This window comes from Anarrhichthys ocellatus, unplaced genomic scaffold (genome assembly GCF_004355925.1).
Source record: "Anarrhichthys ocellatus isolate YVR2014 unplaced genomic scaffold, GSC_Weel_1.0 scaffold3, whole genome shotgun sequence".
Lineage (NCBI taxonomy): Eukaryota > Metazoa > Chordata > Actinopteri > Perciformes > Anarhichadidae > Anarrhichthys > Anarrhichthys ocellatus.
Window position 1 is genome coordinate 4,386,127 of NW_022280033.1, and position 14,959 is coordinate 4,401,085.

At 42.0% G+C, this 14,959-nt stretch overlaps 1 protein-coding gene across 7 annotated transcripts in view; it reads right to left on the bottom strand.

Moving 5' to 3' along the window:
- ccdc88ab (coiled-coil domain containing 88Ab) overlaps positions 1-9,913 on the bottom strand; it is a 63,021-nt gene extending 53,108 nt beyond the window's left edge. For all 7 annotated transcript variants that reach the window (XM_031875172.1, XM_031875154.1, XM_031875182.1 and 4 more), the window contains exons 1-2: positions 9,263-9,913; positions 9,038-9,138 (exon numbers count right to left, since the gene is read on the bottom strand). In XM_031875172.1, coding sequence (XP_031731032.1) covers positions 9,038-9,138; positions 9,263-9,325 — 164 coding nt within the window. In that variant the 5' untranslated portion in view covers positions 9,326-9,913. The remainder of the gene's footprint in view (positions 1-9,037; positions 9,139-9,262) is intronic.
- Positions 9,914-14,959: the final 5,046 nt, after the last annotated feature.

Below are 14,959 nucleotides of genomic sequence, written 5' to 3' on the forward strand. Positions count from 1 at the left end.
CACACACACACACACACACACACACACACACACACACACACACACACGAAGAATCAGGGGGGTGAGCAGTTATTAGCAGCCATGCTAATGTTAGCAGTCCAGTTCAGGGCAATTCTGTGGGTCTGTTTCTGTAACGTCGTCATTAAAAATTAAAACTTGTCTGAGAGGAAGATGAGTAGTCATCCACTCACAACAAACTAGAACATGAAAACTAAAATGTCAAACTTACACCATTTTAACCAGTTTAACCTAATACCCCTCAGAACATGCACTTCACTCAAACACTATTAACTAAACAATCAAGAAGTTCTCATTAATTAGTTGTTTGGGAAGTTTCCTAGTAGCTGACAGGCCGTATGATGTAAGAATGGGAAAAATAATTCACATATTGAATGAGTTTATAGGATTTGGGGTTGAATTTCACAGAATACCTTAACAAATATTACTATCCCACATCACTCTGACATGCACATGGCAGGAGTTGGCTAATTCAAGAGAGCAATGAGTGATAAAGCTCTGTAAATCAAATTATGAGTACTCAGAATACAGCACGATAACTTGGTTTGAACGTTTACACGCCAGTTCCAATAATTGGAATTCAGCCTTAATCTTGTTCAAATCAAATCTTGTTACCCGAGTGCATGTTAACGCACTGACTGCCTTTCCAAATGGAAGCTTGAGAGTACAGTACGCACAAACAGGCAACAAGCATAACCAGTACTTTTACGAATGCAATTAATCTCAAACTAGTGAAGAATGAAGCAACGACCTCAGAACATCAGATGTTACGATGGCACCATCCTTCTACTTCCATAGGAGGCGGTAATGCATGTTTAACATACAAAATAAAAAAATAGTGTTTGTAAAAAGCATGAACCATCAGTCTGCAATGGGAAGATATTACAGAACATGATTGCAGCCAGATTTGCCAATATTATACATTTTGCTATGATGCAGAGTCGGACCCTGCATTATAGATGACCGCATCCCACTTTGTCGTCCCCCCCGCCCCGCCAGCCTTTTCCCATGAGAACAGAAGTGTATAAAACACCCAGTGAGGACCTGACCATTGGTATGTGGCTCTCATCACCATACTTCCTTGTCTTGGCTTGTCATGGACTCGTTTCTCTCCTGTCTTTGTCTTTCTGCTTCCACGGGGCCTCTTCCCATTCCTCGGCTCTGCCGTTGTATCCATAGGGACTGCAGCTAAACTCCTTCCTGCCAAACTGGATGTGATCTGATGCATTGCTTTGTGCTGGACTACATTGAAATGCAATAAAAATGTCTCAAATAATATGTAAAATTGCTTGTATCATAATGGCTTACTAAGTAAACCAAACAATTCCTTTACTGCGACAACAGGGTCATGCCGCACTCACTTCTCTGCTGCACTGAGTTCCTCTTTTTTTAACTGAAGTGTACTTGGTCGCTGATTAATTCTACTGTGCTGGTAATTCTCAATGTTAAGCTGCTGTTAATGAACAACTCAACACTTCCTGCAGATGCTTCACAGCAAAAAGTCTTGCAGGGAACAGAAGGGATTTTGCCCCCTGAGCTACTGAGGGGCTGGTAACATGAAGCAGATGGAGGAAGTGTCGAGTTTGCATTAACTCGAAACGGCAGCAACAGCTAAATTAACTAATTTGGACGAGTATGATTAAATATAAAAGTCTCGAACAAGATCTCGGGTTAAATGGTAATATATGACATTACCTGACAGATGGTCAACAGGGTGCAGCCCAGAAACCCCAACTAATCCTGACAATGCATTGCTTTAAATGCCGATCCCAGTAAAACCAGTCCCATTCTGAATTGCTAGGGCTGAGAAACCTGTGCTTAAAATCCTAAAATGGTCCACGTGGGGTTTGACATGTCGTTGGTTGTGGGATGTGGAGTGCCTCACATTAACACAGCCTTGTTAAAAAGGTCTGTCCTCTCAAGGTCACAGCTGCTGCTTCCTGTCTGACTTGATATACGTCCTCCTGCTAGACCGACACAGCGAAGACGGCATGACACAAGCATGATTATGAGAGATGACAGATTGATGTGTGATTCCACACTCTTTAATGAGGAGGGCAGGAGACCCCACAGTCCAGGAAGCAGCAGTGGGAGAATCGAACAGACCGACACACCAGCAGCAGCTCTGCCTGCCTCTTTTCTCTAGTCCAGCTGGAATCCCAAATATGTCTGCTGTACCTAGCCCCACAGAAAGCAACAAAGGCTTCAACATGCTGCTCAAAGAAAACAGAGGAGGAAGAGAGAGAGAGAGAGAGAGAGGTGAGGCATGGACAGATAGAGATGAAGGAAATGATCCAGCAGGAGGAGCAGAAGGGGAAAGAAAGAAAGAGCAAAAGCTACAGCAGCAGTAGGTGTTGAGACATGACGAAAAAAGAAGGACGACAGAAAGAGGGAGGCGTCACAGACTACAGAGGGAAGAGAGACAAACCAGATGGTGTCATGGCAGTTTGAGAATCCAAGGTAATGTCTTCCAATGTCTCGTTTCATCAATCGGTCCGAAATCCAAAGATATTTTACTTGCATGATGAAAAGAATTCGCAATCTGTTACATTTGAGAATGTGAGAATTTGAGAGTTATTCAAAACGGCATATTGAATATCCTTAATGAATTTCATTCATTATGATCAATCATGTCATTTTCTTGATTACAGTCGGTCTAAAAGGGCAACGTAAACGGGAGTTTGTTCAAGGTAGGATACTTTATGCACTAAAGTTTTCCCCCTATGTTGAAGAAAGAGATTAACGTAATTTGGACTGTATGTGGCCATTTCTAAATTCTGCCTGTAATAAACAAACATTGCCAGATGATTGGTAACCTCAGAATATTCAGATAGAGCAACAAAGCCATAAAAAGCAGAGCATGAGCAGAATGTAGCCTCCATATGTTGGTACAACAATAAGCAGAGAATCAAACAACAAAAGACCAACTGGGTCCAGGGCTTAAACCAAACACTCGTCATTCAGCACCGAGACTCTTCTACAGAGCTCATTGGTCGAGTGGTTTGTTTGTGCATGACGTGTCGAAAAGCCAATTCTGTCATGAAAGGAAGTGATGACAGGCGTAGTGAGGACATCCTGTGAATATGAGCCTACAAAGAGAAATTACCGTAACGTGGCCTTGAGAGAAAAAAACTTTCAAATCTGCATTCAGTATTAATCGATTCATATTCCCTGACTCACAGGTTTACTTCTTCAAAAACGTTACCTTCATTTTTTACACTCTCATTCCCAAGTGTGCAGCCATTCAGACAGAGAGACAGACAGACATGCACGGATCTGTCCGAACACTCGAGCCAGCAGAAATGAACCAATACAACATGCGTGACGGCATTCTTTTCATAAACCACGTTTTATCTCTCTATACTTGCACTTAATCCCACAAACTAGCAAACAATCAGTTTTCAGACTGATTTCCAGGGTCACGCAACTTTGCAGTGCAAGTTTAGATCTTAAAAAAAAACAAAAAAAAAAAACGTGACAAATGATATGTAAAAATCAAGTAGGACTCTACTCTAATTTCTGCAATTATTAGTGCTACTACTGCTATTACGACTCTCACGTGTATCATATCTGTCATATGGATCGACTATGTTGAGTATTTCCTTTTCCGATGCCAGGGTCATACAGTATGTAAATACTGTAAAGCCCTCTGTGGAAAATGTGTGATATTGGGCTGTACAAATGAGATTAATGTAATCAAATCTCCTTTTTTATTTTGGTGAGTGTCTTAGTCACAGAACTCAGTCCCGACAGCCCATAGAGGACAGACTGATGGATTCACCGAACAGGCCAATGAGCCAGCACGGGTCTAAAACGGAGGATTCAACTGGACAGTTGTCACTCTGACAAAACTATAATTGGACCCCTCTTGCTGAGCGGGAAAAACTAATTGGTTTGACAGCCCGGAGGAGGCAATCTAATTGGCTAGGTAATGTCAGTCACAAGAGGGCGGGCGGGGGGGGGGGGGGGGGGGGGGGGGGGGGGCATCTGGGTGTCAGCAAACCGTTAGATAATCCTGGGGTCTCTCTTCTTCTCCCTCCATGCTCTCCCATGCTGTTTCAATGACAACTGCTGCCAGCCTGTCTGCCATGTCGACACTAAAGCCTCGCAGAGACGTGCACACAGCAACGCCACAGCTTACACTACAACAGCTGACATCACCAGCAAAAATGTTAAACGCTCAAGTTTCTCCAGCCAGAGGACCGTTAGTGTGAGTTTGTGAAAGAGAAAGAGGAAAAATATTTTTAGGTAAATTAGGTGAACCATGTTAAACAATATACTAATGTGTTTATATCTTTGGAGTTTCATCCTCCACTCTGGAAGACTTGTGTGTTTCTTAGCAGCAGAGACCATTTTATTAAATGGTGCTGAACTCTAATTGTTATTTTTTTTCCAGTGTAAACAGTATCGACTGGACACAACAGCAGCGGAGCCTTTTTTTTTAGCAGGAAATGATCAAACGCAAGCAGGGCAATGCCAACCAACATTCACTACGAAATATATCAAGCTGTCAGAGCAGAGGGGGTGAGAAAAAACAGAGTAAGTGAGAGTGTGTTTGTAGGAAGCCAGAGACCTGGAATGAATACAATCCCCGTTAATCATCGACTACAGTCCCTCAAAGAAGTTGGAAAACTGTCATGTGGTTTAGCTACTTTTAATGAGTAAGAGAGAGATGAGAGGGAAGGAGGCATTTCTCAACACTCGTGTAATTCTTCCAGCCAGCATACAGCAAGAAATGTGACTAAACTTGAGGCCTGTTTCAACTACATTTCTGTCTTTTAATACTGAATTATATCATGCACAGATACCAATATCGGGCTAGGAAAAGCAAGTTAGGAAGCCAATGTTTAAGTCAAGACTGATGTTGCCTTACATACAAAAGAAGAAAGATCCCAATCACTTCCACACAGTGAGGAATACCTACAGGTTAACAACGCAATCCTGTTATGGGATCAGTACTCGGTATTGGCTGACACCCAAAGCCGCCAAGGTATCTTTATCGGGACTAAAAAAGTCAGATCGGTGCACCCCCAATAACAAGTTTTAAGAAAATAGAACAAGGCGCATGTCTTTGAGGAAGGCCATCATCTAAAACTCCCTGCAATTGTGGCTTAGATGCATATATTTTAGCTTATTACAGTGTATTTCAGTTAGCTCAGCTTACTGGAGGTGACCACGTGGTGCTGGTAACAGTGGGAGAGGCAGACAAAAAGCAGTCTCACCAATGTAACGTCTGACCGACACTGTAGGCCTTTTGTGTGGGAGGGCGGCTGGGCAAGACGACTACCAACAGCTGCCTCAGTCCAAAAGAAAATGCATAGGAAAAAAAAGAAAACGCCCACAGATACACATACTCCCACGCACACACAGAGAAGCCCCACAGAAAAGCACACACACACACAAATATAAACAGAGCTGGCAGTGACTGGCAATCCCCGACATCCTGTCAGACGATCACTAAGCCAGTCACAGTTCATTTCAGCTCCACACTGGCTGCTCCGTACAGGAGTTCACTCCACACACCACACAAAGTTCCCGTAAAGCTCATTCCACTTATTTGCAGACAGAAATCCTACTGAGTGCCTGTTCCCAAACATCTCGGTCTTGATATGTAGATCTGAGGCGTTGCCATGTGGCAAACCGCGGCTTGAATTTAGGTTTTTTTTGCATGTCGCCCTCTTGCTCTTTCTTTGTGTATCTTTGCTGCTGTGTTTAAGGTTTTCAACCATTTTGGAAATATAATTTTCTGTCTCCCTCATGCTTCCAGCCCTTCCCCCTCGTATCCTTCCGGTTGCTTTCCCGCTATACAATCTCCCAAAGGGGGAAAATGCTCTAAAAATACTGATGACTTGTTAATCGTTTTCAAGAGGCCGTGTGTGGAAGAGGAAAAACGCCCTTGTCCAACTGAACCTGCAATGGCCTCCTTCAACACCTTTCTGATTTGAAGGATTCCTCTGAGGAGTAGAGACACAGCCTGGAGGAGGACGAGTAGGAGGACACACGAGCATGGGAAAGAGAGGTCGAAGACGTAGTTGAAACCTGAAGGTAGTCGGCTTAGTGGAGTGATGCAGCGCAGCAGCAGGAGGTCGAGGACAGAGAACGAGGGCAGAGCGGGAGGAAGAGGACACCAACCAGAGGCAGGAAAAGGCCAGTCGGAGTTAATCAGCTCCTCATGCACAACACAGCTACAGCTTAACCCTTATAAAAACAATTCACTCTGAATACACTGAGGTAAACACATGTAGAAATACAGAGACACACTTGTGCAGAAGACAAGCGTCCCCTCACAGAGAGAGTTCTGCAAATCAAACCTTGGAATACGAGTGACACTGAAGGTGACACAAGAAGTTCGGCTATGAAACTACATTATAATCTCTTCTGAGGTGAAAATCAATTCCACTGGGATCAGGCAAACAGTCGGAGTAAATGCTGACAGTGTAGAGTGTGGCATTAGTGGAAAATATGAAATAAATTGCCCTGCAAGCGGGAAGTAGCAGCCCTAAACCAGACAAAGGAATGGAAAGCTGTCTGCTGCCATGCTATATGTTAGGAGGTGACTGGAAAATAAAGAGATCTGCCAAAGCATCCACTTCCCATTTACTTGAGTAACAACAAACATGTGTCCGTGCTGGCCTGCTACATTAATGAAGGATCTGCATCGCTGTGTAATCTGCATCCAGATTCTGCACTGCTTCCAGTGTTTGTCCGCTTAAGGCTACTATTTCTAGTTGTTAATCTGCAGCACAGCAGGAAACGTGAGCTCTGCAGCCTCCAGGAGCGATGCGTCTCCCAGAGTCAGCTGCAGATGACAGTCTTCTGCGACTGGAAAGAAACAGAAACACACACACACACACACACACACACACACGGCTACTGGAGGTTGTGGAGCTGCTTGCTGCCTCTTTGCAGCACGGATGCTTGTGAGAGCAAACAGACACAGCTCCAAGGGATGCTGACAATAACTGTCTGCAAAGATTTTTTGACAGTATGACCCATGATTGCCCCCAATACAAGGTCCCCTTTGTGCGTAGCCTACATTCACTTCAGCAGACAATTTCCAAGTGCTGGACAGAGGCTGGAGCTCTTGATGAAATGCTTAATTTGGTCATGTGGGGATGACCACACTGAAGGCCCCAGGGTGTCATTTGTTGTCTCTCGTCCACTCCCAAAGACCAAGCAAAAACGATTCACTATTAATAGTTAGATAAGTAGATGTACAGTTGTGTGAGAAAGTGTTTGCCCCCTTCCTGATTTCTTATTTTTTTGCATGTTTGTCACACTTAAATGTTTCAGATCATCAAACAAATTTAAATATTAGACAAAGATAACACAAGTAAACACAAAATGCAGTTTTTAAATGAAGGTTTTTATTATTAAGGGGAAAAAAAAATCCAAACCTACATGGCCCTGTGTGAAAAAGTGATTGCCCCCTAAACCTAATAACTGGTTGGGCCACCCTTAGCAGCAACAACTGCAATCAAGCGTTTGCAATAACTGGCAATGAGTCTTTTACAGCGCTGTAGAGGAATTTTGGCCCACTCATCTTTGCAGAATTGTTGTAATTCAGCCACATTGGAGGGTTTTCGAGCATGAACCGCCTTTTTAAGGTCATGCCACAGCATCTCAATCGGATTCAGGTCGGGACTTTGACTAGGCCACTCCAAAGTCTTCATTTTGTTTTTCTTAAGCCATTCAGAGGTGGACTTGCTGGTGTGTTTTGGATCATTGTCCTGCTGCAGAACCCAAGTGCGCTTCAGCTTGAGGTCACGAACAGATGGCCGGACATTCTCCTTCAGGATTTTTTGGTAGACAGCAGAATTCATGGTTCCATTTACCACAGCAAGTCTTCCAGGTCCTGAAGCAGCAAAACAGCCCCAGACCATCACACTACCACCACCATATTTTACTGTTGGTATGATGTTCCTTTTCTGAAATGCCGTGTTACTTTTACGCCAGATGTAATGGGACATACACCTTCCAAAAAGTTAAACTTTTGTCTCGTCAGTCCACAGAGTATTTTCCCAAAAGTCTTGGGGATCATCAAGATGTTTTCTGGCAAAACTGAGACGAGCCTTTATGTTCTTTTTGCTCATCAGTGGTTTTCGTCTTGGAACTCTGCCATGCAGGCCATTTTTGCCCAGTCTCTTTCTTATGGTGGAGTCATGAACACTGACCTTAATTGAGGCAAGTGAGGCCTGCAGTTCTTTGGATGTTGTTCTGGGGTCTTTTATGACCTCTTGGATGAGTCGTCGCTGCGCTCTTGGGGTAATTTTGGTTGGCCGGCCACTCCTGGGAAGGTTCACCACTGTTCCATGTTTTCGCCATTTGTGGATAATGGCTCTCACAGTGGTTCGCTGGAGTCCCAAAGCTTTAGAAATGGCTTTGTAACCTTTTCCAGACTGATAGATCTCAATTACTTTGTTTCTCATTTGTTCCTGAATTTCTTTGGATCGCAGCATGATGACTAGCTTTTGAGGATCTTTTGGTCTACCTCACTTTGTCAGGCAGGTCCTATTTAAGTGATTTCTTGATTGAGAACAGGTGTGGCAGTAATCAGGCCTGGGTGTGGCTAGAGAAATTGAACTCAGCTTTCCAAAGATGTGATAAACCACCGTTAATTTATGTTTTAACAGGGGGGGGCAATCACTTTTTCACACAGGGCCATGTAGGTTTGGATTTTTTTTCCCCTTAATAATAAAAACCTTCATTTAAAAACTGCATTTTGTGTTTACTTGTGTTATCTTTGTCTAATATTTAAATTTGTTTGATGATCTGAAACATTTAAGTGTGACAAACATGCAAAAAAATAAGAAATCAGGAAGGGGGCAAACACTTTTTCACACAACTGTACATCTACTTATCTAACTATTAATAGTGACCACTATATCATGCAGGTTTTTGAGGTGTATACATCATGCATTTGAGATCCCAAGCAAAGGTCTGCATGCTCTTACATGACCAATCCTGGTGCAGGGGATGTTGGTCTGTAGCATTTCTGAATGTGTGTCAGATTACTTACATCTCGAGCATTATCTGGTTCAGGTAAATCCCATCCACTAATTCAATATATTCCGATAATTGGGTGCCATCGGTCAGAGTCGCCTGCCCGACTGTCTTCACCTGCAAAATAAATGGGACAACGCAAAGAGGTTTAAGACAATCAATAAACACGTTCAAAATAAATGCATGGGGTGTTTAATTAGTGAGCTTAATACACATGTGAATAGCGAATGAGGGCGCTCACCCAGCAGACCAGAGGCGTGAGCATAAACTGCTCCAGCAAAGGCGTGAAAACCTCGCTTTCCATATTTTACCAGGGAGACTGGCGCCGTTTAAAAAAAAAAAAAAAGGTGCACTCCCGGAGAGAAATATGTTTGTTTTGACTCCACTCATGTAGTTGATTCAATTAAACCGACGCTCATTTTGGCCACTCAAAAAACCGGCTCCGTGGTTTCTTGGGGAGGTATTCGGGGAGGTGGTGGGGGGAGAAAAAAAAATAATAATCCACAATCTTCTCGACGCGACACAGCTGTTTCAGATGCCAGCGGTTGGGCTTGGCTACCTCATTTGAAGAAGAATTAATTACATTGTATTTGTTTAAGCCATTAGGTAAAGATATTCTCTATTTCTAACATGCACTATACCTGACCTGAGCCAGGTATGGGTTTATGCTGGCTCTGGAAGAAAAAAGGGTCTCACAGAGGCTAATTAACGTTAAGAGAAATATTCCTCCGACATGATTAAATAAAAGAACATATCCAGTGCGGCGGGGGGAGAAAAACAAGTCCAGAATTTTAAGTTCCTGTTTTCAAAATCGTCTGTTTACTCCTCAAAAAATTGACTGTGAAGTAATTTGTGAACCGGTTACTGGTCTCTCCTCCCTGTCTGACTCCTTTCAAATGCAGCATACGAATGAAAAGAGGGAGGTGAGAGGATGACTGGAGGACACTCAGTACCGCCCCTCTCCTCTGCATCTCCCTCCGCCCCTTCTGCTATAAAAGAAAAATAGGGCAACGATGAAAGTATCAATTTCCATAAAGATTTAGTCTGTTCGTCAAAAAAAAAAAATATAGTTAGTCATCTATTAGATGTATTTGAAGAGCAGTGTTGGAAAGACAGACATGTTTTTAGTGAATGATGGAGAGATAAATGGACAGGGAATAGGTTTAAGTGCAGCTCTATAGTGCTGCAATTTATATGCAATGGTATGCTAAACATTTTTCTGCTTGTTTTATTTCTGTGCAAGTATAGCGCATGCATACCTTTTGTCTGCATTTACTGCATGCAGTAGGCTACATTAAAGCAGCAAGCAAGAAGTCTACTGACACCTAGTGGATAATGTCCAGTCAAATATAAAACTCACATGATGCACTTCCCTTTTGTGGAAATGCATCACATGGCATTTTGGCAAAATAGAGGGACAACCTCAACAGTGTACAATGCAGGACTAAATACTCGAGGAAACTCTGAGTAACCTGGGACACATAGTGAAATGACCCTTGAGCTGAAACTATTTTGATAATTGCCCAATTTGATAATTCCCTAAAAAATGCAAATATAACTTATTTCCAGTTTCAGAGTTGTTGATTTTTCTGTTATATATGATGGTAAATTGAATAATGATATATTATGATTGTGTATCAAAGCTCTTGCAGAATGCGCTAATTATACCAGCAACCAGTTATTTTAAACACAGTATTTCTTATAGCTGCATCAGCAGCAAGGTAATGAATGAATCATATAGACCCACAGTCATTGCCTATTCAGGAGACACCTCATCAACAATTGATGAATGGCTCTGTCGGTGTGAAGAGGGAGTAGGGGCCGTGTGACCAAATAGCCAATGAAAACACAATCACTGATTTGGGAGCTGGGGACCTGGGTCACCTCTCAGGAACAAATAGATTATTGTATGTTCCCCTAAAACCTATAATAAGCCTCATTCCAGCAGCAGCTCTCCTGGATAAGCAGAGGCTCTCATTTGCATTTAGAGTAACGGTTGTTGTGGTTGGTACTTCAGCTTGAGGCTGTACAGTATATGAGATCCTGACTAGACCTGTTGTCTCTTGTGTTCTGTAGAACGTGTTTGACTGGAGGGTTGTAAGCTCAGGGAGTTCACATCGGGAGGTTACAACATGCCAATGTAGGCCAAAATCTGTCAAAATAGGGGTTTTATTTTCTCTATTTGGCTGTCACTGTCCCAATCAAGTCTACATCTTTAGCTAGACATTAAATTGCAGACAGCAAAAATGCTCATTAGATATGGCGTCAAGGTGAAGAAGTCAAAGTCACATGCGTTTTTTTGTCTGATTGTATCTTTGGCCACCTGTATCTACACAGGTAAGCTTGTTTGATGAAAGATCGGACATGTTTGCACTGCAAAACTGCCATTTGGAGAATACTTTCTTCACTCCAAATGTGTGACGAGTCTACCAAGATACTTGCCACAAGTGGCAACTACAGGAGAATGGAGCTTGAATGCAGTATAACAGTAGCACAAGGAGAGAGGGTTCATGAAGTTAGCAAACTGACATTGTAACGTGCTGTAAAGGTAAACGTGTATTAAATTAAGTGTGTTTTATTGCTCATGAATTCAACTTTCCGTTTGTAGGAAGAAGAATGTATTGTTTCCTCTACATACTCTCATATGTCTCTCGAACATTTAATACTTAGTTATATTTTTTAAAGCCTTTTAACCTTTAAAAACTCAGCTAATCTGCTTAATCAGGACTGTGTGAGTGTGGTTTTGTCAGATTTGATTGACAATGTTGCTCAGAATAAGAAGCTGATTGTGTGAATAGGTTTTCAGGGCTTCATTCCTTGCCCATTGCTCCCAATGATTCAATTTCCTTAGAAATCAATGAAGTTTATCTTATCTTAATGATGTGAAAAATAAAATGGGTAATTTGCTTCAGGGCCTACTCAAATCAAATTGTTTCAAATCAACTATAGCCCTTTTTCTGTGGCAACCCACTCACGTCTAACCCCGTCACCCCGTCACACAATTAAACACTGACGTGGATAAAGAAAACCTTTCATGGCTCGTGTACAGTGCCTGCTGCTCATCAGAACACAGCAGTCTGAACACAACCATGCTCTGCTCTATTACTGTGGGGGGGGTAGGTGGATATTTTGTACAGCTCAGCGTGTTTATTGTGTGTTAGGATTTATTTAGTGTGGGATTCATTAACCTTGGATTGAACAGGGTGTGTGCTCCTGCCTGTTTAATTAAAATCTATTATTCATAATGCTTTTAAGAACTTTTTTCACAAAGCGCCGTCCACCTCCACCTCATGACTCAGGGATTGTAGAGACCCACAGCAGCATTCCTCACACACACACACACTCAGCTATATGAAAGCAGGCAAAACCACATAGAGGAAACCCACCGACCGCCTCTTTTGGCTCAAACTCGACAGAACCAGTTTGCACATGGAAACACGTGGAGATATTTCCTCTTGGTATTAATCCGGCCCAAGAATATGAAGGAATCATGAAGCAGAGCTGCTGTGAAATCCATAACAAATGAAACATTCTCTCTCTGAACAACCAGCTCCTCTCTTAGATGAAATTGTCTTTCTGTCTTCTTTACAAGACTGCAGTTTCCTGTTAGTTATTTCACTGGAATTTACGAGTGACCACAAGAATTTTTGATTTGGAGCTGTGCTGATCTCATGTGGTCTTGAATGCAGGGTGGGCTGACAGAATAGTTTGAGCTTTTACCATTTCATCTTTCTTTGAGAAACATATAGCTGGTTTTGACTTCCTCTAATATGCTAATAAGAATAATATAAGTACAATTTGATGAGTCAAATCCAAACGGCATATTCTGAGTTAAACCGCACATTTAATGGATTTCTGTTGACCATATTGAAAATGACATGGTCAAAACTATTGCATCACAAATATTTGGCTGTATCCTGTGGTGACGATGAGTATTTATAGCAAATTTCATTGCAATCTGGCCAGTATTTACTGAGTTTTCTTGTCATGCTGAACCAAAGATCGAGTTTGACACAATGTCCAGGGCGACCAAAATCATGATCGTGCCCTTATGTATCATCATGAAATAATTTGAATGGTAATCTGATCAGTAGTTGTAGAGATATCTTGCTTCGGACCTCGCAATATTAACATATCTTCATAGAAACAACAGCACATAAAAACACACCTTTTACGTCATAGACCATCAAACATTACTCCTGCCTTTCAAGATTGACTAAATCATTTAAAGGTCTGACTTCTATCTTGGCAGCAGCGGTCACTCTGACCGTCCTCTATGTCTCTGTTTGTTTCCGTCCTGTAGTGCTGCTACAGTATATGGGAAATCAATGCCTGACTGTCAAATCTCCAGTTCAAAGGATTAAGACCCCCTGTGGTCGAGTCAAAGCCTAATTCATTACAGGGCAACAAGGATGTGTGTGTCCCAATCCTCTGCATCCTCTAAATTCTGATGCATCCTTTAACTCAGAGAGAATAAATAAAGACATAGAAATACATGGTAGCAATGTAATTCTCCTTTCTCCCGACTCAAACACAAAGCTGTGCTTTCTCTAGATTGTTTAACCCGTCATGAGCCACGGCAGAGTCAGAGGTTCTCAGGATGAGCCTTAATGACAGCTCTGGATTCGAGGTTTGGGACCAAAAAGTAATCAGTCGAGTGATTGCAGTCGAGGCCTCGAAGCCTTGAATCTCTCCATCAGCCCTCTGGCCTGGGAGGCTTTTTAGATCAGCAACGCTGCAAGGAGCCAATATTTAGGAAAGCAGAGGTCAGAGTTGCAATTAAACAAATTTTAGTCACACATTGATTTTGTTTGCGGCACGGGCTGCTTCATTGATGCTGCAAAGGTTATTCTCCCTACTGAAATCTTCTTTTTGTGTTTTAAACATATGAGTTGTACTCTTTGATTTCTGCTAACTGAACCTTTTGACTGTTTAAATCACAGAATTTGGTTTTACCATAACCGTTGTTCTTCTTTTATGCCATGAAACACGACCCACAATAGTATTACAAAGACACTCAGTGGAAAAAAAAAAAGCCTTCAATGTGTCTTTATGTCAATGGATATATATTTGATGTTCTTGATGAATCATTGAATCTTACCTAAAGTTGATTGATAATGCATCAGCTTGCTGTTTATTGTGCTTGTATCATACATTCTTAGACATATATCCACTCATCTATGAATCATCATTCTTATCCAGACACTGTGTCTACACACACAAACACACACTCACTGGGCGTTTTCTAGTTCCTGGACTGTTCCTGGAAGGTTAATTTATTATGGGAGCTTCATACTGACAAAGCTAATCTGCCTGTCTGTGTATGGAAAGCTGATGTTCTTTATATAGAGGATTAGCAGTGACATACTACCTGATGTACAATTACAGGAACATAATGGCCCCTGGGCAAATATTTTTCAACCATAAGAGAAAGAAGTTCATGATAGTTGAAAGTTAGTTATGCAAGAGGAATTCTGCTCTACTTTTTTCTGAGGGAGTGGAACCTCATATGATGTGGAACTTTGCCATGTGCAAAATGTAATTACCACGCTTGTGACAAAGGAAACCATGCGTTGCCAATTCAAGTCGCTAGCTGTCTAAACGGTGATTCCCTCAAGCTCGTGCATGTCCATATCAGCGGATCCAATTACTGTCTTTTCAGTGACACACAGGATAAAGATAAGTCTTACCACAACAGGAAAGGACGTATGCAGGCAATGTCCAACATCACTGTTCATGGAAATTTGGAAGCAAATGCAATTCTGCAAGAAAATTTGGAAAAACAAAAACATGTGTCAGATGATGTTTAGAATGATATAGTCTGCCTTTAAAGACGCAGCCACATCTGGTTGACATAAACCCAGAAAAACCTCAGAACCCACACCTGCTAAAAATCCCAAGTTCTGCATGAATGTGTGTGTGTATTCATTTGAGCGTA